Here is a 22,252-nt window from a genome sequence, read left to right as displayed (position 1 = left end):
TTGTTTGCTAAATTACTTTTTAGGCTGACTCTTCTGTTCCTTCGCATCGTCAAATGACCTCTTCTCCTTTCTGACGTTCTTCCACTCCAAGAGAATTGCAAAGAGGAATGATATGGCGGCTAGGACCATGGCCAGCTCAAAGGTTCTCGTTAAGGAAGTGTTGACCTTGTCCAATGCATTCTGATACTCAGCGGTCCCATTTCCGAAAATCTTTTGCAGGTTGTCCTTAATCTGAGTAGCTCCGCCATCGCCATAAATCTTAGCAGCAACGGCACTACCGAGGTTCTTGGAAAGCTCTTGCTGGAAGACGCTTTGCGCAATAGGTACTGATAGAGCAACTCCTAAAAGTCTCGTGAAAAGGGTCAGACTAGTGCCCTTGGGAATCTTCTCGTTGGGCAGTACGGTCTGAACGGCTACATTGGCCTGTTCGGCTCCGACACCGACGCCAGCACCGACAAGAATCTGAGCGCCAACACTGAAAATCGTTATCAGTAACCTGAAGGATCTCCGGTAGAGTAGATGGTAGACTTACAGTATGCCAAGTGCAGCATCAGACTTGACGGTCATCAAGAGCGCAGAACCGGCTGTAACCAGGAGGGAACCCAGAATTACGAATGGATTGTAGAATCCAATCGCCATTACAAGACCTCCAGCTACAATTGAGCCAACGGCTGTACTGATGCAGAGTGCTAGCTGTTTCAAGCCAGAGGATTCGGCATCATCTCCCCGGATCGATTGGAACCTAAATGCCTTGGTGTAAGCAACAACATCTAGATGGCTAGTTGTTTCCAACACTTACCAAACAGGCAAGTAGAAGATGAAAACACCAAAAGCTCCATTCAAGAAGAGCAGGTAAAGGTTAGAAGACGCAACGGAACGCTGTTTCACAATACTGAGAGGCACTGTAGCATCGTCTCCCTGGAAGTACTGTAGTGCCATCCACGGGAGGAGTGTGACCCCGAATACAACCAAGACTGCGATGACGCGCGCGTCGTTCCACGGATACTCACCACCGCCCCACTGGACCGCTAACATCAGACAGACCAGAGAAGCCAGTAGGAGGGTAGTACCAAGAAGGTCAAACTTCTTCGCCAGCTGGATCGGGGTCATAGACCTGAGCTCCGCTGAGGTCCGGCAGAGGGAAGGGGGCAAACAGAAGATGACGACGGCGACTACTACAGCTCCGATTGGGAGATTGACTACAGATATCAGATGTTGAACCCATGGTATGAAGATAGAGAAGAAAACCTACAGTAAAAGCACCATCTCCAAGAAGCTCTCTGGGTAATAGCACCACCTACAGGAATATTAGCTTTGGGTACGGATCACGAGACAGACAACCAGCAACTTACCCATGATAGGTCCGATAACACTGGCGATGGCATATGCAGCACCGAACAAGCCCGCAAACAGACTCCGCTTTCTAAGCGGCGTGATGCGAGCAATGACGATGAATGAGCCACCGAATACGCCTGCCATGCCCACACCCTGAATGGCTCTACCAATGATCAAGGCAACTGACGTCGGCGCAGAGCCGCAAACCGCGCTACCGGCGAGGTAGATGACCACCGAGGTCAAGAACGTCCATTTGTTGTTGAAAAGCGAGTAAGCTTGACCAAAGGGAAGCTGCAACGCAACGGCCGTGATCTGTTCTCCCGTACTGTACCATGCAATGTCATCGGAACTATTGAAGACGCTCGTGATGGTCGGGATAGCTGTCGCAAGTACGGTTTGACTGACTGCCACGATGAAAACCGAGCAAAAGAGCGCAAAAACAATGAGTCCCAACTGAACGCCTGTCGGATATGGTGGTTCATCTGCCTCGGGCTCGGGCTCTGTTTTCTCTTGCGATTCCGTCGTGCCCGTCGAATCGTCGCTGCCTTTCATACTGCTGGCCAGAGAGGAACCATTCGCTAGGGCTTCGGAGGACTGCCATTCTTTTTTGAGAGGATCCCCGAGGCTTTCAGGGGGCGACATATTTGGCTGAGATCTGGTTGATCAATCTGGGAAGTGGAAAATATGAGGGTTTGATTCGCTCAAGCGAGAACTTTCGAGCAAATGTCTAATATTGGCACGGAAAAACAACTAAGGACGTACGAAGTGAAGATGATTACTGGTATTCGGATGCCTTTATTCTAATTGCCGTGGCGCTACTATTGTCATCGCGATTCATAGCCCAACTGGGTTCGCCGATGATCAAGGTTGCGTTGCCGGGGACCGGGGCCAGGCTTTGACCGCGTCCTCGAGTTCCGCCCACCTGCTGCCCACATGAGTGTATTTCTGAGACTGTAACTGTCACTGGCCACTACCGAGATGAATGGTATCTGTACTTTTAGAGTTTTGACAGAGTGAACCTACCAATCAGCTTGGCTGCTCATGTTGAAAACCAGGGTGAACCGCTATTCCTCATGATTCATCGCCGATCGTATTGTCCCAATTGAGTATACGAGAGCCCCATTGTGGAAGGAACTTGAACAGAAGATGTTACCTTGAAACTAGACCGAGTGATGCCTCTCAGTCATCACAAGTAAACTTTTCTCATCAGCGATACCCAGTAAAACATAAGTAGTCGGGGAACCCACATGTCCAACCGCCGGTCGATCCAAGTGAAAGAACAAGATGCCTAGATCGCGGTGTCCACAGCTCGAGGGCACCGTTTCTGCTCTTTCATATTGATTGAAGACATGAGGACATTCAAATCGAATCCAGAAATATTATCAATCCTCTTACTTCTCGAGAAAACGTGGAAATTGAGGTTTCCTCTGGCCTCGATGGTCCGACCTTGCATAACCAGGAACACGACATTTTTAGATCTTTCAACATGAAGAGTACTCAAGTGAGAAACGAATAATAGAATAGGATTTCAAATAAGTCAACTGGTAAAAGACTCCAACCAGTTTGGATAAACAGTCTAAGTCAGTAATTAATTTCCGAACCTCCAAGTGTTCTTTACCACCACTTCATCCACTTCATGAGGGGAAGGACTTGGCGATGCCACTATAGCCTCGGAATATATTTCATAGAATAATAGTAGACAATGGAGTATAGAAAAAAAGGAATTTCTGTGGATTTGATTCTGGAGCTAGACAAATCCAAGACGGTTCAAATCAGCTAGAGCTCGTCCTCCAACCCAACCATCTTCAATGAATCAGCCCACAGCTTCTTCTCTCCCTCCTCGTCGAATGCCCACGACTTGAAACCATATCCAGCCCAGTTGGTATCATCGGGAATGGGCTTGCTAACACCGCAGTCCTCCATGTAGAACCCGCCAATGCCATCATACTGCTTACCCACACACGCCAGCTGACTTGTAGCAGCACCTTGTTGAACACTCTTCCACACCTTTCTGATATGAGGCATCTGAATGAGCTTCTCCAGCATCTTGCGAGTCTCCTCGTCCGAAGACTCCATCAAGCCGCTGCCGAAGCCACCAGGATGGATGCTGATAGCGTGAACCCCCTCAGATCCGTAGCGGCGCTCGACTTCGTTGCAGAACCAGATCTTTGCCGTGTTAGAGTGTGCATAGGATACGCCAGGCTCGTAGCCCTTGCCATTGGGGTTGGCCGTGTCGTAATTGTTCTCTGGGAGGACAGTCGAGGCCGTGTGAGATGTGCTAGAGGTGGTGACCACACGCACGTTCACGTTATTGTTCGCAGCCGTGTCCAGAAGAAGAGGCTTGAGAAGTTGGAAGAGGTAGAAGTGCGCGAGGTAGTTGACGCCAAACTGCTGCTCGTATCCTTCTTCTGTGTAGCCGCGTGGTGTTGCTGCAATGCCTAAGGATCGTCTGAGTTAGCAACAACTTGCGATGCAACTTGAATGTAAAAATGTCAACATCACTTACCTGCGTTGTTGACGAGAACATCCAATCGCACCGTGCTATCTAGAACATGCTCTGCGCCTTTCTTGACACTCTTCAAGCTACTCAATTCCATTTCCACCACCTCCAGTCTAAGGCTGGCATCTTCGCCTTGCAGCTGAGTCTTGACCTTTTCACCCTTCGCAAGGTTACGCGAAGTGAAGAATACCTTCATGCCGGTCTTGGCTAGATGCCGAACAATCTCGAGGCCAATGCCGTTGGTGCCGCCCGTCACCAACGCCACTTTGTCATCCAGCTTGCCAACTAGACCTTCATCTTGAATGATCTGAAGTGCAGTCGGGCGAGCATCACCTTCACCCTGGGGGTTGGCATGTGCCGCAGCATAGCGATTGGGGATCTGAGGCAGGTTGGGGATGTAAGGCATGTTGAAGTATGTTTCTTGAGATTCTTCCGGAGCTGTGTCTTGACTGTTTTTCGTACACGAAGCTTGACTAGAAGAGCTTGGACGACGTGTGCTTGGCGTTTGCGAAGTTTGGCTGGAAGAGCTGGGACGTCGTGTGTTTTGGGTGACAAGGTCTTGGCAATATGTATCTTGACGGATGGAGCTGCAGCGGAAAGAAGTCTTTGTCAACGAAGAGAGGTCTTTGACTCGGGGGATGTGCACCATGACCAAGGTAATCGGGTTGCTTTATTTCTTTGCATATTCTGTTTGACTCGTTCTCGAGTTACCATTCCCTCGGAATGCGCGGCAACAGGACTATCTAGAGTTATTTTCTCAGCATCAATGCCGGGAATTGTAGTTTAATTGTGACCCCAGTTGAACCCGACATACTCATAGCATATGGTCGGGTACGGGAGTTTACAACGTGTTTTTAGGAGCCCTGGCTCCCCAGGTGGACTGAACATCAGACAATTGGCACTAGATCGATCTTATTTTATCAGTTCACTGGGAAAACCTAAGCGGAAGCACAGATGGATCGCGACGAGGTTCGGTGATACATAATTGAATCAGAGGTGAAGCTCCGCAATGATATCAAGCCAGATAGCTCCTCGACTCTTTTCCACCCGAAGACACACGACGAACATGCTGTGAGAGCTGCAGTTGGGGTCATCGGTAACTGTATTACCGGCGAACAGTGACCGCGCAAGGTTCTCCGACCGGTAAAAGTTGGGAACTTATTGCCCAACTTGGCCAATTTGATCAGAGACTGACCAATCAGGGTCGACTACGGCGCCTCGAAACTCTAAACTGATGGTGTGAATTCAGGCCCGGCCCGTTTTTGTTGTCTCGGGGCTTGAATTGGACCTATTTGCGTGTCCGAACGGCAAAGCAAGGGCGTTAATAATCCGCAGACCGCTCTGCTTGGTAGCGTTCAGAGTGAGTTCAGTCGGGGAGTCAACGGGGAGTCTCTGGAAGCGGCGCCTCGAGGACTTTTTGAATAGTCCTTATTGCCTGCCAAGGACTCCGTCAATGTTAGTTGAGGATAGTCGGTAAGTTCCTGGTCCAAATTCCTACTTGCGGGGTCCAGGCTCGGGGCAAACTTTCGCTCTGCGTGTTGCACGTCTTCAATCCCCGACTGAAGGGAGTCGTGGACTCATTAAATGCAAGACTGACATTCCCACTATCCGCTTTCCACTTCCCACCGATTCCGCGACTAGTGCTTCACCACTCTCCTCAGGACATCCGACTTCCAGCTCGTTGTAGCAAGCTATCATTGTCTTTGTCTTTTGCAAATATGCCCCACTCCACTCAGAAGCCGGTGTCCGTTGAGGCTTATGTCAACTATCACCAACCGCCGCCTAAGGGCGAGGCATTTCCTGTTCAGATGATCGCCACTTTGGGCTTTCAGCGCACCAAGTACAACCGACAACTCGTTCCGGTCACAGACATGCGCACGTGTGATGAAGAGTTCAATCTCGACACCCAGGGCTTTAAGGTCGTGGAGAGCACTGTTCAAGAAAGGGGCTGGGAGGGAGACTACAGATTTGGTCTCCCCGACCAGCTTCGGAAGGATGTCCAAGAGCTCTTGATGAGACAGTAGGAACAGCCATATATCCATTGTCAAAGATATCAATTGACAAGTCACACAGCTCGGGCGCAACCTACGTGCACCCATTTGCCCCTCATGTCATACGTCGTGATCCTCATGAGAAGATTCTAAATATTCCGGATGACCTTCCTGACTCCCAGGTCCTGAACATGCAGCCACCCGCCATGTTCATTCACGTCGGTAAGTACCACAACGCTATAGATATGTCAGAGAGCGGCACTCACGCAGCAAAGATCAATCGTACAAAGGGGCAGAGGTGGTGCTCGATCGGCTTCCCGAAGCAGAGATGCTCCGTACCAAGACCAAGACCCGGTGGGGAATTATCAACGTCTGGCATCCACTCAAGCTGGTCCAACGTGAACCGCTGGCGGTCTGTGATGCGCGAAGCGTCGAAGAGTCTGATCTTCGGCCCGTCACCACACGCATTGTCCTAGGCAAGCCGCCCAACACCATTAATAAGGACAACGAGCAATGGCATATGGTGGCGAGCCCGCAGCATAAATGGTATTACGCCAGCAACATGACCCCGGACGAGGCGCTCCTGATCAAGATATTCGATACCAAGCTGGATGGTAGAGCTAGACGGGTGCCGCACACCGCAATTCAGACACCAAAGGATGTTGGGCCACCACGGGAGAGTATTGAGATCAGGTGCCTTGTGTTCTGGGAGGACCAAGAATTGGAGTAGAGAGAACTAGCAATGTTCTGAGATCATAACTATACTTTATGTATCCAGCGATATAGGCAAATTGAGAAGACAAAAGGGAAATCGAACTATCAGTGTTACCTTACATACAAGACAATGGCGGTCAATGACCGAAACGCGCAGCCAATCCAACAACTGGGTCGGAACAAAAATTCTACGATGAGTTAAGAGCTTTTTGAGATTCAGTCAGTCCTTATGGAACCAGCCCTCATCTCATGGACACAAATGTATGATGGCCCTGATTGATTGTTCACTAATACCGATGTGACAGCCTTTCGATCTTGACTGCATCACGGGCGGAAATACGGAATTATCTGATTGCATCACATTGTCTTTGAAGCTACTTCTCTGAGGCAATTGCCAAGGCAACTAGAATTACATGTTTGGGTCTTTTAGATAGTATCGATGTTTGCAAAAGGCTTAAATTGGCAGATCCGCCATAACAACGGCAGAGACGAGGCTTTTTCACGAGATCCGTCGTAAACATCACTGTAGCCAGAAATTTCAAGTTATATCTCGATGAACTTTCAGTCATCTCAACTACCAAGGCTGCACAGGCGTGCCGTAAACCGCCATGTTCACCACCTTTCCAACATCGGCATCTCTCTTTCCTTCAACAACATCAACAAGTGCCTTGCCACCAGCGGAAGGGTCTCCGGCACCCATCTTCTTCATAGACTCCGGGTCACCCTCGCCAATGTCAGTGGCGAAGAAGCCAGGAGCAACGCACCAGACCTTGACACCGTCGTTCTTCAACATGCGCACCCATTCGAGCATGACCATATTGAGGCCGACTTTAGCCGCTCTGTATGAAATGGTGCCCACAGGCTTGGGAATTCCAGCTGGCGGAACCCTGTAGGTGAAGTGAGAAGAGTCGGCCGCATTTTCCAGCGAGGACACACCGCTGGTATTGAAGATGAGACGAGGGTCAGGCGACTTGAGCAATAGCGGTAGGAACGTGTCTGCGATGATGTGGGGGCCAGTGACGTTAATGTCCCAGGACTTATTGTAGGCCTCGCGGACCGTCATGTTGCCGCGTTCAATCTGTTGATCCAGCATGACGCCTGAATAAGATAACAGAGTTAGTCTAAGGCCTCCGGAGACTAACCCCTAAAGTACAGCAGGAGTGGCATACCGGCATTGTTGACAAGTGCATCAATCCTGTCAACCTTGCTGGCGACAGTCTCGTACGCCTCTCTGATGGAGTCGTCGCTTTCAACATCGAGCTGAAGTGGCTCCACAGTGCTGTTAGACTTGACCTCAGCCGCAGCAGTCTCAGCAGCGGCCTTTCCCTTGGCAAAGTCGCGGCTGCCTAAGAAGACGTGGTACTTTTGCTTGGACCCAAGCAATGTCTTGACTGCTTGGTATCCAAGGCCCTTGTTGGCTCCAGTGATGAGAACAATCTTGCGGTCAGCCATCGTGAAGAGAGTTGTGAATATGAGATATGAGATGTTGCGTATTCTAAAGCGGAGAGAAAGTGGTGGTGCTGCAGTGAACGATAGACGATTGTCTGGTCTATGTGTTAACTGAAGAATTGGTTTGTGAGCAGACGAAGTAAAAGTCAAGGAATATTGGCATTTATATCATATCCAAGTAGAAAGCAAACGAGATGCATCAAACTGCCTTGTCAATATCTCCCTGATCCAAATGTCGAGCCGGCGATCGCACAATTTGCACTCTGAACTATAACTCGGAGCCCACGCGGAATCGAGGCTTTTGCCGTCGACAAAGTTGAGATTATCGGCAGGTAGACGATTTAGCAGCCCAGAGCTCTTTGGGCGACGTTTCCCGCCCGCGGTAACCGGGCCGGGGAACTGTGAACTTTCGCAGTGCCCGACTCAGCGCTAGGGCCCATAGTAGCCACGCTGCCAAAGAATGCATATGTGGACTGGAGCTGAGCTTGGAGCTTGGGACAGAACGCGAGAAAGGAGAGCTCCGGATTTGAAGAGCACTGCAGACATCTAAAAGGTGATGTCCCCCTTCCGCAAGGCCTGCGTTGTGGGAGCCGCCGTCCGGATCCCTGGAATCTCATTCCGACAACTAAACCTCAAAAACAGACAGCATGGGCTCTCTCGAACAACCAAAGCGCAACTTTGCTTATAGCATCTACGTATATAAGAAAGCAGGCCAAGATGAGCAGAGCCATCACAACCATATTGAGAGCGTAAATACTCCGATCATCAAACCACTTCTTGAGAAATATGGAGCTGTATCCTATACTGTGGCATGTTGAACGTCCTGCGTTCGTCGAACAGATTGTCTAACACGTCAATAGACCCACAACGATGCTTCCGCCAAAGCAGACTTCAAGAAGCTGTTCCCTGACGCGCCTAGTGCCATGTTACTGGATTACGATTCGGTCATCTCAATAATCGTACCCAATATTGGGTGCATAGAGAAAATGCGTGACGATCCTGACTTTTTGGGCAAGTTCATCCCTGACCATTTTAATTTCGCTGATATGAGCCGGAGTCGGTAAGTTGAAAATCATCCGTGGCTGCAAATTGACTTAGCTCCCTCAATTGCTGATGCTTAACTTAGCTGTGTTGTGGGATGGGCAGAGCACTATACGTTCTAGCAGATTGGCCGAAGAGTCACTGGAATAGACCCATTACTTTGTTGTCTGAAGTTGTCCAAATTGCCATGAATATCTTATTTCTTTGATTGAAACACTTATTTCTTCCTGCATGTATCAAGGTTCATGTTTCCATCATTTGCTCTTCTAGATGCGATACATATGTGTAAGAAGCCATGTCGAAGCATCGTAAGGTAGACCCTAACGACTACTGTAACTTGAACTCACTGACGCTCCTCGGCAATGTTTTCAAGTCAAGCTTCCCTGAACAAATGAAGACGTGTCCCGGACTTCCAACTAAGAGAAATATCAATGGACAGCTGATATATCGTATGGCCATTTCCTCACCACCTTCGAAGGATTCCCAATAGCTGTATGCCAACCTACAAGAGTTGAGCGTGGAGCCTACACGTAGCGGTAGGTCCCACACGATCTGTGGCTCTAGATAGGTCCAATGAAGTTTCTTACTTTTCTTACTGCTGTCTGCCGTACTATGGCCTCGGAACAAACAACTTGAGAACCTTCGGCTAGTGTCATTAGACGGTCAAGTGAGCTCCTTTTACATCGCGATCTTCGTCTCATCCTTAAGATACCCGAATCTGGGCCGGCCATGTATGTGCAAGGTTGTGATTTCGTAGGGGTCGCCTGCCTGTATCCACCGGCAACACCTTTCATCGAAACTGAGACCCGTGCGTGCACAGCGACCGGGAACTCAATCACCGCAAAAACCAGGGAGCATAGCCCGGCACTTGTTGCATCGGCGACAAGGACGCCGTGATCGATATGAAGCTCGGAAGGCCTGCTGCTACGGCCGAAGCGCACCGAATTATTGGATATTAAAGGTCAACTTGTGCAAGTGTTCGTCAGACGTTTACACCACTTCAACAGTCAAGCTCATAAGTCTGCACCAATAATAATTTGCCCATCATGCCTACTCTTGAACTGAACTACGCCACAAAGGACGAGCTGGCCTTCCTCGACACCGAGGTCAAGAGAAAGCTAAAGGTATCCGGAGACAAGATCGAGTACACCGCTACCGAGCTCGCGGAGAAGGACAGCGAGGAGCGCGCAAAGCTCGCTGGCGTGTACAACTTGAACAAGGAGTCTTACGATGCCACCCTCAACTATCGTCTCTGCCCCACCAAGGGCGGCGACGAAATGATCTGGGGCGGTACCTTTGCCCAGATGCGCCGCAAGTACGACCCGCGGCCGGTCAAGATCTACAACGCTCGTGGCAAGGAGTCCGAGTTCAGCCTGGACAAGACCGGATTCCAATTCGAGCATTTCCCTACTTCGTACAAAGACTTCCCGTGGAGTCCGATCGATGAAAAGCTCAATAAGATTTATAATGCCGAATGTGAGGAGTTCATGAGAAAGCTGTAAGTGTCTCCTAGAAAAAGACGACTCGCAACTTTTCACTGACCTACCTAACCATCAGGACCGGAGCGAGTGATGTCCGTGTTATCTCCCACATCATCCGCCAGCGTCAGTGGGAGAGCACAGACCCCGAAGAGGATAAGGACAAGCCGGACATGGCCATGACAGACGGAGGTCTGCTCTCCGCCCGCTTCGTCCACATCGACCAGTCTGACCTAGGCGCCAAGCGTCGCCTTTATGATGACCTTCCTCCCGGAGAAGGCGCCAAGCACGACGGAAAGCACCGTTGGGCCATTGTCAATCTTTGGAGACCCATGGACGAGGTCCACCGCGAGCCTTTGGCCCTGTGTGATGCCAGATCCGTTCGAGACGACGAGCTCCACGATACCATGCACTGCGTTCCCTTCCGGTGGCCTCACAAGCCTACTGAGAACCATATGTGGCAGGTTGCGCCGCCCGAAACGCCTGACCAGCATAAGTGGTGGTTCCGCGGCGGTATGACGAGGGACGATGTTATTCTCATTAAGATCTTTGATTCTAAGAAGGATGGACGTGCTAGGCGCACTCCTCACAGTGCTTTCCCTACGCCTGATGATATCGGTCCTGCGAGACGGAGCATCGAGACTCGATTCTTCCTCTTCTGGGAGGACCAGAGCTGCGAGTAGAAGGATGCAGGGCAGGATAGCTACTGCACACGGACTAAAGTAGATTGTAGCATATGATTGAATTTAGCTAGGCGAATCAAGTCTCCTTCCTGAGCTTTGCTGATTGCCTCGTCGATGAATTTCATCTTGCTATCATGTAGCTATCGATTCACTACAAACTTCGCATCAACCAGAAGGGACTGTCAAATTTCTTTTGGTGTCCTTTTAGATCAGAAAACTATTTAGCCCAACAGTTGTTGCACTCAATCATCGAGATCTCAAAAAGCTTCGAGGCAAGGCATGACCGGTAAGAGTTGAGGCACCTGAAAGATGGAGTTCAAACGAATGACCTAAGTGATACACGTACAAATATAATCTGCAGTATGCCTTAGGAAATTATGAGTTCGGGACTTCTAACATAAGATTGAGAACTAGTTGATATGCGTATGCTGTTCTAATTCTCATTTCCAATCTACTTCTCCTCAAATCACCTCAAGTCAGCCTCAACTTACAACCATCCCACATGCGGCGCGTTTGCAAGAGCTGCCTTATCTATCAACTACTGTTGTCTCCTCCGACATAAAGTTCAACACATACTCCATTCAGTGCCCGCTCTGATACACGGGCCTGAAATCTCATCGTCCGTATGAGGGCGACCACTTGCTGCGAGCTCGAATCTTGTCCCCATAGTGATAGAAAAGGAATGGGATAGGAGCTAAGACTACACCAAACAAAGCCAGCAGTGAAGTCGCACGGGCGACGCCAATCGAAGTGTACATGGATGTACTTGATGCAGTCAGTAAACACGGCGGTAAAACGCTCAGGCAAATTCCGAGAAGACTCACGCAAATACTGGAAATCCTGACGCAAAAAGGGATCGCATGAAGGTGTTGGCCGCGATCGCCGAGTTGGAGTTAATTCCATAGCAGTCCACGATGTAGTTCATTCCCTGCATGTTTATCAAGATGATGCCAATACCGATAGGTACGCCCGCAACAATCTGCGGCCAGGGGTCCGTCGATGGCGAACTCGTCGCCGCGAACCAGAACATGCCGACGGGCAGACAGACTGTCCCGATCATCATCAGCAACAGCCTGTTTTCCTGTGGGCGGCCAGCCTTAGGATCCGGCGACAACTTGGTGTTGACTGTCGCGATGATGAGCGCGCCGCCGAGGATCGTGCCCAACAAGATGGCAAGGAGCGGGAGGCCGGCAGACGTGGAGTCCCAATGGCGCTCGCGTTCAAAAGACATTGGATAGGCGAGAAAAAAGATGTACATGAGTCCTATGATGTCGTTAGTCAATAGTTTGTTGCAAACGTGTTTAAGATCGTAGCATACCGAAAACGACGGAGATGTAAGTGGACATCAACAAGAGGATGGGCTCCAAAAAGAGCATCTTGGCCGGACGCGAGAGGCACTTCTCGACAATGTCATTGAGATTGCTCTCCTGCTCTTCAGACTTTGCTCGCAGAGCCCAGTTGCGCGTCATATGACGCATTCGCTTTGCTCGTCTTTCTAAGAGGATCGGGGAATACGTCTCGGTCAAAGCTGGATATGTGACCACGGCGACGGTAAGGGCAAAGATGGCCGTGATGTTGAAGATCCACCGCCATCCCAGTAGCGGGCTCTTGACAATGACTGAGCCGATCATGGGACCGAGGACGGGCCCGATCATGAGAAAGGTTCCCGTGCAGGGCATGGCGAAGCCCCGCTGCTTCGGGGTCCAGATATCGGCGAGTGTGCCGCTCAGAATGGCGGACGGCGCGGCGCCGAAGACACCCTGAAGGAAGCGGAATACGAAGATTGTGTACAGACTTTGTGCACTGGCTGCCGGGAGTTGGAGGAGAGCGAAGGTCACGTAGCCGACCATCAACGGGCGCTTTCGCCCATAGCGTTCCGAAAGAGGCCTGTAACGTAGGGTGGAAGTCGTTAGCTCAGGCACTTTCACAGCTCATTGGCGAGGGATGCAGGGGTAAGGCTCTCATACCCGAAGATGATGGGGCCAACAGCAAACCCAAGCATGAAGAGCGAAGTACCGCCAAAAACCATGTTCTGCACCGTGGTATTATACTCAGCGGCAGTTACGCCAGCAGCTGCGCTGAACACGGACGACGAAAAGGTCGTCGATAGCACATACAGCGCCAGCACCAGCGTGATGAGCCATTTGCGGGGTGTGGGCAGGTTCTGGGGGCAGCCCTTATCATCTGGGCTGAGCCAGTCGACGATGAAGTCACCGCCTTGAATCTTGGCGATGACTTGCTCGTCGAGGGACAGTGGCTCATCTGCGTAGGTGACTTCTGCTGGACTTTCGTCTGCTGGCGGCGCCATGGTGGATGTAAACCTTGCACTGAGCTGATTGTCACAGAGGTTTAAGATATATACAAAAGGAAAGAATGGAAAGATTGACTTTGAAGAGAGAATGGTGAACGGGAATAAAGTAAGTTACAATTTGTCCAAAGATCGTGGATATAGAAATGCGGAGTTCACTCTAGCAAATGAGTGAGAACACCCACCTGAATCACTGGGAATGTTCTTGGAGGTCTTGGGGGGATTTGGCAGTAATGTCGTTCTGCAGGCGAAGGGCCCAATGCCGCTTTGCTTTATTACAGGGGCAGACTTCACGAGGACACGGTGACCATGGCTCAGGTCGTATAGGAACAGCCCGACCGCTGAAGCCCGTCTGCCGTGTTACACCTTGAACACCAGTTGCCGTGGAAGCCGGATCACGCAATTAAGAGGTTCAAATGAGCATCATTTTCCTTGCTAAGGGCTGGTCACTAAAGCCGTTGCACACATAGCTCGGGGTTTGCTCTGCTTCATACCTGAATGCCCCCCGATTGTTCTCGGGAACGTGTAATTAACTAGGTTGAACTGACGCGCTGATTTCACCGTATCATGGGGATAAGGCCTGGGATCTGCTCCTTGTACCGTTTCGACGTGTTTCCCGAGCGAAATGTAGCCATTGAAAAGCATGGAGGGACCACCTATCAACAATTGTATTTTGCTTAGGCTGAATTCTGCTAAAGGGCTAGTTGTGTTGGGTGCGGCAATCGATCCCCGAAACCCAGTTGCCATAGGGCCGTGATTCGGCAAAGTCAATCAGTAACTTGAGGGCCTCTGATACCTTGTGGCCCAGTCAAGCCGGTTGGAATCGATTACGACATGAGTATCCCTGCGGATCATGGCTTTTCAAAGCCTACAGAACTCTGAGAACATGTAATCAGGTTAGCACTTAAGCACATTAGGTGGCTTGATCAACTATGCGCTGTGGTGCGAGACTTTCCAATGTCAGGTGTGGGAGTCAAGCAACAGCAGTTGAGGGGTCCATTAAACAGGCGTTCATTGGTACTTATTACATGGTCACCACAACACCATCGACGTAAATCGCGATAATTGTGCAAAGAATAGAATTGTATTCCATTCACTTAAGCGTACACGTCTTGATATTTCTCACTGATGATGCTTCGCAGGTGTGCCTCCCAGCTTGCTGTTGTCCACGCCGAGGAAACCAACCGTCTCTTGCTCCTTCGATTCCTTACCGTGAGGAATGCAAGAACGGTCAGTGAGAAGGCACCTGTGGCCACGACAAATGTCTTCCCCATGACCTTCCACGAAGGCGGATACAAAGCCGTGTAGGCCCGAAGCTCATTGAGCAGCGATTGGCAGGCTGAATCTACAAAACGAAGTTAACACACAAGGCTCTAATAACTTGGACTTAACTTCAAACTTACCTCTGTGCCCCGAGGGAACCAAGACCCCATCGACGATGTGGGCGACGCCACCAAAAATGAGCACATCCTCCTTGAGGATCTTTGCTTCATTAATGAAGATGTTACCACGAGAGTCACGACTGACGGTGACTTTCATCCCACTCAAAGTCTTGTACTCGTTCCCTTCAGCAGAGAAGGCGCTATGATAAAGAACCCGGTTGGGAATGGCATGATTTGCGACTATCGTTGCCAGTTGCTCCGGTGTAAGAGATCCCAACGCGGAGCTCCACTGTCGTACTGCCTTGTCATCCGGCAGAAAGACAGTCACGTCCTTCATGGCCTCCAGAATCTCCCTGGTTTTGGATCTTTCAACTAGGTCCCAGAACCTATGCAGGTTGCCCAGGTTGGTGGTTTCTGAGAGGTTATGCGGCAAAACAAGGTTGCTATCGATGGTGTGTAGGACGCCATTGTCGTGGGTAATGTCCGACTCATTGATTGGCATGACCTTTTGGATGCCAGATTCTGCGGATAATGAGCCGTCGATGATGGAGAGCTTCACCGCCGGGCCATCTGTGACGTTTGTCAAAATTGGTGGACGCAAGACAGAGTGAGCGAGCTGGGCGTCCGTCTTCAACGAAGGATCTGACGACGTGAAGACTCCCTCTAGAAAGTGGTACTCAAGAATGGCACTGGCTAGTGCTGGGTCGATAGTGCTCATGTTTAAACCCCAGTTGGCGAGACCAACGAGCGCGTCATCCGTCATTGCCAGGAACGTCGACCTCTCAGCGGTTTGGAACCTTTCCAGTAGATCTAGGTCCTTCAGGAGATCGTGAAGCATCGATAGCGACCCATGGCTGATCAGAGCTTGGCTTAGGGATTTGGCGGATGCACTGCCCAGCAGCACTGCTGCAAGAGCTATAAGTGAGAGCCGCATTTCCTGCAACAAGAAGACGGAAATGAAGCAAGAATAAGATAACGGACTGAAGTTGACAAGCGGAGTGCTACTGAAGGGAAACGTGTACAGACGATTGATGAACTATTGTCTGAAATGTAATGGCTGTGAGCAGGCTCGGGGTTATGATACTCGACTCAGCACCGACCGGTCTTCAATTCCCGCTGGGCCATCTTCGCTACAAGTGTTCGGCAAGTTCCAGCGAGTCTAACGCATGTGCTTTCCCTGTGAGATGGCATCGACCAAGCTTCATTCCCTCCCGCGCCCAAGCCTCCAACTTACACCAGCTCCCACCTGCTTCATGGTCTGGCCTATTCTATTCTAACCAGAGGCACTTACACACTCGTCATATTTCCTTGTTCCAATAGGTCCACCAAGTTTTGAAATATCAGTATCACAATGCACCCTGTTCATCTTCTTTCTTACCTTCTGCCTTGGCCGTTATCCAGCTGGTCATCGGCAACATCGCTGGACGCTGGGACGTCCAACGTCCAGCAGTCAGTACAGCGCACCGTGCGCTTCGAGCTCCATCTTACAGCAGGCCAAGTGGACGCTCTCGGTGCTGGTCCGCGAGCTGCCATTCTCGTAAATAACAGCTTCACTGGCCCTACTCTGCATCTCAAGCAAGGGGATGAGGTCGAGGTCATAGTCCGCAACTATCTGCAGGAAGACACAACCATACACTTTCACGGCATCGACCAACGCAAGACACCTTGGAGCGATGGAGTACCGGGCCTCACTCAGAGTCAAATCCATCCCGGTGCCTCGTACCGCTATCAGTGGACCGCAGAGCAGCCGGGAACGTTCTTCTATCACGCTCACTCGAAAGGACAGCTGATGGATGGCCTCTACGGCGCCGTCATTGTCGACGCACTACCGGAAGTTGACAGGCCTTTCCACCTCATCGATGGGAGCCTGGAGGCTCAACAGGCAATGCGGAGAGCTGAGCAGAACATGCAGCCGCTACTACTCGCCGACTGGAGTCAGTACAAGTTTGATGACTTTTACCATATCGAGGAGATTGCCAACTTCGATCTCGCCTGCACGGATGCAATCATTGTCAACGGCATTGGGTCACAGTACTGTCTTGACCCGGAATCCTTAGACAGCATGACGAACCCTATTATTCTTAAGATGCTGCAGGATCTCGGCGAGGACCATATGACTGCGAAGGGTTGCGTGCCTCCGATCCAGGCACTTCAAGGTGACTATGATGTGCACCTAGGCAAGCTGCCCGCCGAGTCAATCCGAGAATGCGTAGGCGGCAGAAATCCCAAGGGAAACTTCACCGTCAATGTCGACAGCAAGGAAGGCTGGGCGGCCCTCACGTTTATGAACGTTGGCGGGCTATATCCTCTGCAAGTCTCTATCGATAATCACGATCTACATGTATATGCTGTCGATGGACAATACATCAAGCCTGTTGTCACAGACCGTGTTTACATTGGCAATGGCAATCGGATTTCGGTCCTCGTGGAACTAGACCAGGAGCCAGCCCGATACATGATAAGGATGGCCAACGACCTTCTCAACCAGATTCTTGGGGGCTTTGCCGAGTTGGCGTACGACGGAGCGACACAGCAGCCAAGAAATACCCAGCCCAAGATGAACTATGCAGGACAGCCTCTCATCAAAAATATCCGCTCTTTCAAACCCGAAGAGGGTCGTCCATTTCCATCCCAACAGCCCGCTCGCAGACCGGATCGCACATTCAAGCTGTATCTGAGGAAGCCAGGCCGCCCTTACGGAGCATACGAATGGAGTCTATCAGGTCAAGAAGTATACAATATGACAGCCGAGGAACGAGACCCGCCATTCCTTTTCAGACAACCCAACGAGGTGCCCCAGAGCGAGCTCATCCTCCGCACCCAGGTCGGGGAGTGGATTGACATCATCTTAGAGACCGAAGGCCCCTTTGCGCAGAGCCACCCGGTTCACAAGCACGGCAACAAGGTCTACTTCCTCGGCTCCGGGGTCGGCAAGTTTCCCTGGGCCACCGTTGAGGAAGCGGAGCGAGCTCTTCCGCCCGGGGTATTCAACTTTGAGGATCCGTCGTACCAGGATACCTTCACGACGCCTGATATCGCCGGAGATGCACCTGCTGTGTGGACTGTCGTGAGGTACAAGGTGGAGAGCCCTGGCGCTTGGCTTTTGCATTGCCATGTGCAGACTCACCACGCTGGCGGGATGGGTGTGGTCATGCTGGACGGGATTGACGAGTTCCCTCAAGTTCCGACGACTTATTTGGAGTGGAATGGCTTCCAGCCGCCATCTTTGGACTTGAGGTAGCATTGATCATAGATTTCAACATCTTTTGCAAGCTTGTTTCGTTACTTTAGTCGTTTGAGCTGCTCCATGTAGCTATCGAGATTGTAATCCTTCAATACCTGCTTTTCCCTTTTGCTCGATTTACCTACGCGAACGGGACGAATGACTAATTGTTGTTGACCCCACGCGTTGTAAGTTGACCACCATTACTCGTGCCCCCAATTCGTTGTCTGGAAAGCCTGAAATTGGAAATCGGCACTTGGAACCGATTATATAGCTTGAGTCCCCTTAATAAAAGAAATTGTGTTAAAATTATGTTTGTCACAATGGAAAATGCGCTTTTTGTTATCAGAATTTCCAATTACCTTATCAATGGGGGTTTCAATTTGCTATCTGAGTGCTGTGCAACAAGAGTCTAACATTGGCCATCCTAAGCCGCATTTCTAGGCTTCGGGGCCGAGTTCCAGGGCAGTCCGCCGTCGATAGGCTCATTCCGGACTCTCGTCGCAATCAGTTCCTCAAACTCCTCCTTCGGCATGATGGGCAACTCGAGAAATCTGTTCCCCTTGCCATCCCAAGCCGTATTATACTTTCCGCCAAAAATGGTGTTATGAATGACCAGAAACGTAGCAAAGATGGGCGGCGTAGTCCCTTCCGCCTCCGCCCGTCTGAACATAGCAAGCCCATCCTCGAGCTTCTCCTCCCCATCAACATGCTGAACAGGCCACGTTTTGCCAGAAAGCCTCTCGGCGATATCGAGCATGTCCTTTTGTGACGTAGTATAGTCCTGGATGAAGATGGCGCCGCTCTCCATGTCACTAGACTTGGCAAAGATGTTCGAGACGGCTTTGGCGAGGGTAGGTCGTCGCGTCACACTAACACGGTGCGTCACGTCGCTGACCTGTAGAGCGGTCTGCTCTTGGTAGTTGTACATGTAATTCCCGTTCAGCACGCACCCAAGAAGAGGGCCCGTGGCGATGATCGTCCACTTCATCCCACTCTCGTCTGCCCTTTTCTTCAGGTGTTTCTGGATCGCCACTGCGTCCTTGTAGTAAGGGAACTCGGCAACTGCGGGGTTCGTCGACAGGGAAGTGAAATCGCTGGGGATAAAATGCTTCACCGAGCCAGCCTCGACGGCGGCGTCGATTAGTTTGTACTGGTGCGGCCATCCCGCGGGGTTGATGGCGGAGATGACGGCGTCCTGGCCGCGGAGGGCGTCGGTGACGCTTTCTGTGGAGGTGTAGTCGACGACGCGGACGTTCGGCGCGTTTTCCGGGTTAGATCGTGATAGAACAGTAACATCATACCCGGCGTTGACCAGTTCATCGTAAATCTTTTCGCCTACGTAGCCTTTCTGTCATTCTTGTTAGTTGCTTTCGCGGGAAGATGCTTTAGCTGAAAGGTCGATTACTCACGCCTGCGAGTGCGACCTTGCGGATGGGCGTATCAGTGGTACGGCCTGGCATCTTTGGAGTTTCGATAGTTACAAATCGCTTCTGCTAGGCTCTTGTCTTTTGAAACTTGCAGCTTCAACAATTATCAATTACATTAATGCTGTCTCCTCGCGCTTTATGGAGGCAAAAGGTGGTATAATCAAGCAGCTTGGGCCCGTCCCGGGAAACGGAGACGCAGCCGGGAACAGGATGGTCGGTCGCCGTACGTGCATTTCCCGTTGTCCCGAAAAGGCAATTTCAGAATGGGCGGGAAACAAGCAAAGCTCGGCAAGTCGACCAGTGAGACTAAAGCCGAGTCATTAATTGCCCGATCAGTGAATGCTCTGAAATTCGCAGCTTCCCTCGCGATCAATGGGCCTGGTGATTAATGTTGGCATCGTCCATTGCAGCGCAGTACAGCCAGATCATTTCCAAGAGTTAGCAAGCATGTTTGGTGCAGGTCTCCAACAGATTCTGCTTGGCCTGCCAGGCCTGTCGTCTTTCCAAGTTGACTCTGTGCAATCCCCTCTTGGAGGCAGCAATGTCAACCCGGGAAGCAACGTTCACGGAGCCGTGGCTTCATCGTCGACTTGTGTGAGTACACTTTCTTATATCTCTCTATTACGAGGCATCATACTAACTGTCTCTCAATAGTGCGAAGCTCTGGCTAAATCGATGGGCAATGACGTTGTCGCCTTCCCCAACGGCCCGGCTTATAAGTCCTCTATCGGCTCATACTTCAGCCTCAAAGAAGCCGACCTGAAGCCAGCATGCGTCGTCATACCCGAGTCAGCCCACGACGTATCGCTCGCGGTCCGCACACTCACGGCCGGTGCTGAAGCATGGAACGGCAAATGTCAATTCGCTATTCGTGGTGGCGGCCACACCCCCTTCAAGGGTGCCGCCAACATGGAGAACGGCATCGTCATTGACCTCAAGAATATCCCCGCTGCCGGCATCTCCGCCGACCACAAGACCATCACCGTGAGTCCCAGTCAAACCTGGGACCAGGTCACGGAGCAGCTCGATCCCTTTGACCTGAGCACCCTCGGCGCCCGCGTCGCGGGTGTAAGTGTGGGCGGCGCTGTCCTTAACTGTGGAACCTCCTTCTTCTCCCCCCGCTACGGCTTCATCTGCGATGTGGTCGAGGAGTTTGAAGTCGTACTTGCAAACGGCGACATTGTCCACGCCAGCGCGAGCCAGCACCCCGATCTCTGGAAGGCCCTCCGCGGCGGAGGTAACAACTTTGGCGTCGTCACCGCAATCACCATGAAAACCTTCCCGCAAGGCAAGTTCTGGGGCGGTCAGACCTTCCACGACATCTCCACGCGAAAGAAACACTTCAAGGCCCACGAGGCCCTCGCCTCGATGCATCCATATGACCCCTACGTGCACTACATCAACAACCTAGTCCTCAGCAATGTCACACGAAGCTGGTTCATTGGCAATAGCCTGCAATACACAAAGAGCGATCCGCCCGTTATCGAACCGGAGGTCTTCAAGCCCCTCCTCGCCATCGAGCAGAAGCCCCTTTTCCCCGGTGGTCCCTCCAACACCATCCGCGTCGACAACGTCACCTCCATTTCGCGCGAGTACGCTGCACTCGCATCCTACCCGAAGCGCTGGATCTTTGCCACCGTCAGTTTTGCGCCCTCTGCTGACATGATGGAGGAGTTCTTCCAGCTCGCCGACGCAGCCTTCACTCCCCTCCTTGACCTCGACGGCTTTGCGGTCGCCATGGCGTACCAGCCTGTTCCCATCGTCATGTCGGAACGCAACGGTGCCGTCGATTCGTTGGGGCCCGTTCAGACGCAGGGAAATCTTGTGTACATCCACTTGGGCATCTCCGTCGACGAGAATGAGAAGGACAGTGACGAGGCCGTGGAGAAGACGGTACAAAAGCTAGTGGAGGATGCTGCGGCGAAGGCCAAGAAGATGGGTTTGCATAGAAGCTATCTTCAAGCGACATACGCTGAGAGCTGGCAAAACCCCATTGAGCACCGGAGTAAGAGCACTCTGGAAGAGCTACTTGCGACAAGCGAGAAGTATGATCCGCACCAGGTCTTTCAGAAGCAGGTTCCGGGTGGATTCAAGTTGCCAAAGGTACCGAGTACCGGAGGTGGTGTCAGGGCCGATCTCAAGTGATGACGACGTGAGGACTACACATTGCTAGTTAAACTTAGAGAACGCGTAAAGTTTCTCATGAACTTCACTTTCCTGGCATTTCGTTACGTTGATCGAGACCAATGGGCATCAAATGTGGAAGAATTTCTACGTGTGTATTTAGCTACTACCTAAATTGAGTAAAATCTAGCGAACAATTACCTTCCTAAATACTGCTCGAGCAACGACTGTTTTGCCGTGATTAGAGTTAAGTCGATTGATGTATTCATCAGTATGAATTCATGCTGTATCTAGGTGTCTAATATGATTACTGTTTGACTGTTTCACGTTGGCTGTACTCAGCTTAGTCCTACTCTCAATCATCCCACAAAAGCGTCAAAAATCGCGATGAACTATGAGCACGATCCCAATTCGGTATCGCAAAAGCCCGAAGTATGTCCGGATTCGGATTCGATAACCGAAAGTAAGTATTGCTATCTGTGCTTTCGAATTCCGAAACCCTATGCGAACGATTACTATTCCATGTTCGATTTGGGATAGAGTCAGGATAGAGTTGATGTCAGTTTCCGTCGAGTCTCCCCACTCGGATGTTTG

The 22,252-nt window shown here is 51.0% G+C and overlaps 12 protein-coding genes across 12 annotated transcripts; 5 read left to right on the top strand and 7 right to left on the bottom strand.

The window, feature by feature from the left end:
• Positions 1–12: 12 nt before the first annotated feature.
• On the bottom strand, positions 13–1,977 carry CLUP02_15466 (MFS transporter; the record flags this gene model as incomplete). The annotated part of the gene is made up of 4 exons (XM_049294390.1): positions 13–475; positions 533–742; positions 800–1,199; positions 1,353–1,977. 4 exons carry the CDS (start codon positions 1,975–1,977, stop codon positions 13–15), a joined length of 1,698 nt encoding a protein of 565 aa, XP_049151536.1.
• Positions 1,978–2,110: 133 nt separating this feature from the next.
• On the bottom strand, positions 2,111–2,805 carry CLUP02_15465 (uncharacterized protein; the record flags this gene model as incomplete). The annotated part of the gene is made up of 3 exons (XM_049294389.1): positions 2,111–2,286; positions 2,583–2,664; positions 2,731–2,805. 3 exons carry the CDS (start codon positions 2,803–2,805, stop codon positions 2,111–2,113), a joined length of 333 nt encoding a protein of 110 aa, XP_049151535.1.
• A 306-nt stretch (positions 2,806–3,111) lies between these two features.
• Positions 3,112–4,241, bottom strand: CLUP02_15464 (short-chain dehydrogenase; the record flags this gene model as incomplete). Its single annotated transcript, XM_049294388.1, has 2 exons — positions 3,112–3,773; positions 3,842–4,241. The coding sequence occupies 2 exons, from the start codon at positions 4,239–4,241 to the stop codon at positions 3,112–3,114; spliced, it is 1,062 nt and encodes a 353-aa protein (XP_049151534.1).
• A 1,312-nt stretch (positions 4,242–5,553) lies between these two features.
• Positions 5,554–6,556, top strand: CLUP02_15463 (GA4 desaturase; the record flags this gene model as incomplete). The annotated part of the gene is made up of 3 exons (XM_049294387.1): positions 5,554–5,855; positions 5,909–6,048; positions 6,117–6,556. 3 exons carry the CDS (start codon positions 5,554–5,556, stop codon positions 6,554–6,556), a joined length of 882 nt encoding a protein of 293 aa, XP_049151533.1.
• Positions 6,557–7,114: 558 nt separating this feature from the next.
• CLUP02_15462 (short-chain dehydrogenase) lies at positions 7,115–7,992 on the bottom strand (the record flags this gene model as incomplete). Its single annotated transcript, XM_049294386.1, has 2 exons — positions 7,115–7,638; positions 7,710–7,992. The coding sequence occupies 2 exons, from the start codon at positions 7,990–7,992 to the stop codon at positions 7,115–7,117; spliced, it is 807 nt and encodes a 268-aa protein (XP_049151532.1).
• Positions 7,993–8,636: 644 nt separating this feature from the next.
• Positions 8,637–9,152, top strand: CLUP02_15461 (uncharacterized protein; the record flags this gene model as incomplete). Its single annotated transcript, XM_049294385.1, has 3 exons — positions 8,637–8,795; positions 8,850–9,049; positions 9,116–9,152. 3 exons carry the CDS (start codon positions 8,637–8,639, stop codon positions 9,150–9,152), a joined length of 396 nt encoding a protein of 131 aa, XP_049151531.1.
• A 924-nt stretch (positions 9,153–10,076) lies between these two features.
• CLUP02_15460 (uncharacterized protein) lies at positions 10,077–11,191 on the top strand (the record flags this gene model as incomplete). Its single annotated transcript, XM_049294384.1, has 2 exons — positions 10,077–10,528; positions 10,588–11,191. 2 exons carry the CDS (start codon positions 10,077–10,079, stop codon positions 11,189–11,191), a joined length of 1,056 nt encoding a protein of 351 aa, XP_049151530.1.
• Positions 11,192–11,805: 614 nt separating this feature from the next.
• On the bottom strand, positions 11,806–13,499 carry CLUP02_15459 (MFS transporter; the record flags this gene model as incomplete). The annotated part of the gene is made up of 4 exons (XM_049294383.1): positions 11,806–11,956; positions 12,016–12,454; positions 12,510–13,078; positions 13,159–13,499. The coding sequence occupies 4 exons, from the start codon at positions 13,497–13,499 to the stop codon at positions 11,806–11,808; spliced, it is 1,500 nt and encodes a 499-aa protein (XP_049151529.1).
• Positions 13,500–14,350: 851 nt separating this feature from the next.
• On the bottom strand, positions 14,351–16,136 carry CLUP02_15458 (MFP1 protein; the record flags this gene model as incomplete). Its single annotated transcript, XM_049294382.1, has 4 exons — positions 14,351–14,377; positions 14,711–14,844; positions 14,903–15,818; positions 16,116–16,136. 4 exons carry the CDS (start codon positions 16,134–16,136, stop codon positions 14,351–14,353), a joined length of 1,098 nt encoding a protein of 365 aa, XP_049151528.1.
• Positions 16,137–16,232: 96 nt separating this feature from the next.
• Positions 16,233–18,122, top strand: CLUP02_15457 (multicopper oxidase; the record flags this gene model as incomplete). Its single annotated transcript, XM_049294381.1, has 1 exon — positions 16,233–18,122. One exon carries the CDS (start codon positions 16,233–16,235, stop codon positions 18,120–18,122), a length of 1,890 nt encoding a protein of 629 aa, XP_049151527.1.
• Positions 18,123–18,531: 409 nt separating this feature from the next.
• On the bottom strand, positions 18,532–19,567 carry CLUP02_15456 (uncharacterized protein; the record flags this gene model as incomplete). The annotated part of the gene is made up of 2 exons (XM_049294380.1): positions 18,532–19,455; positions 19,517–19,567. 2 exons carry the CDS (start codon positions 19,565–19,567, stop codon positions 18,532–18,534), a joined length of 975 nt encoding a protein of 324 aa, XP_049151526.1.
• Positions 19,568–19,906: 339 nt separating this feature from the next.
• CLUP02_15455 (FAD binding domain-containing protein) lies at positions 19,907–21,679 on the top strand (the record flags this gene model as incomplete). Its single annotated transcript, XM_049294379.1, has 2 exons — positions 19,907–20,128; positions 20,189–21,679. 2 exons carry the CDS (start codon positions 19,907–19,909, stop codon positions 21,677–21,679), a joined length of 1,713 nt encoding a protein of 570 aa, XP_049151525.1.
• Positions 21,680–22,252: the final 573 nt, after the last annotated feature.

This window comes from Colletotrichum lupini, chromosome 8, assembly GCF_023278565.1.
Source record: "Colletotrichum lupini chromosome 8, complete sequence".
NCBI lineage: Eukaryota > Fungi > Ascomycota > Sordariomycetes > Glomerellales > Glomerellaceae > Colletotrichum > Colletotrichum lupini.
The sequence above is the reverse complement of the archived record's forward strand: the minus strand, read 5'-3'. Positions and strand labels throughout refer to the sequence as shown.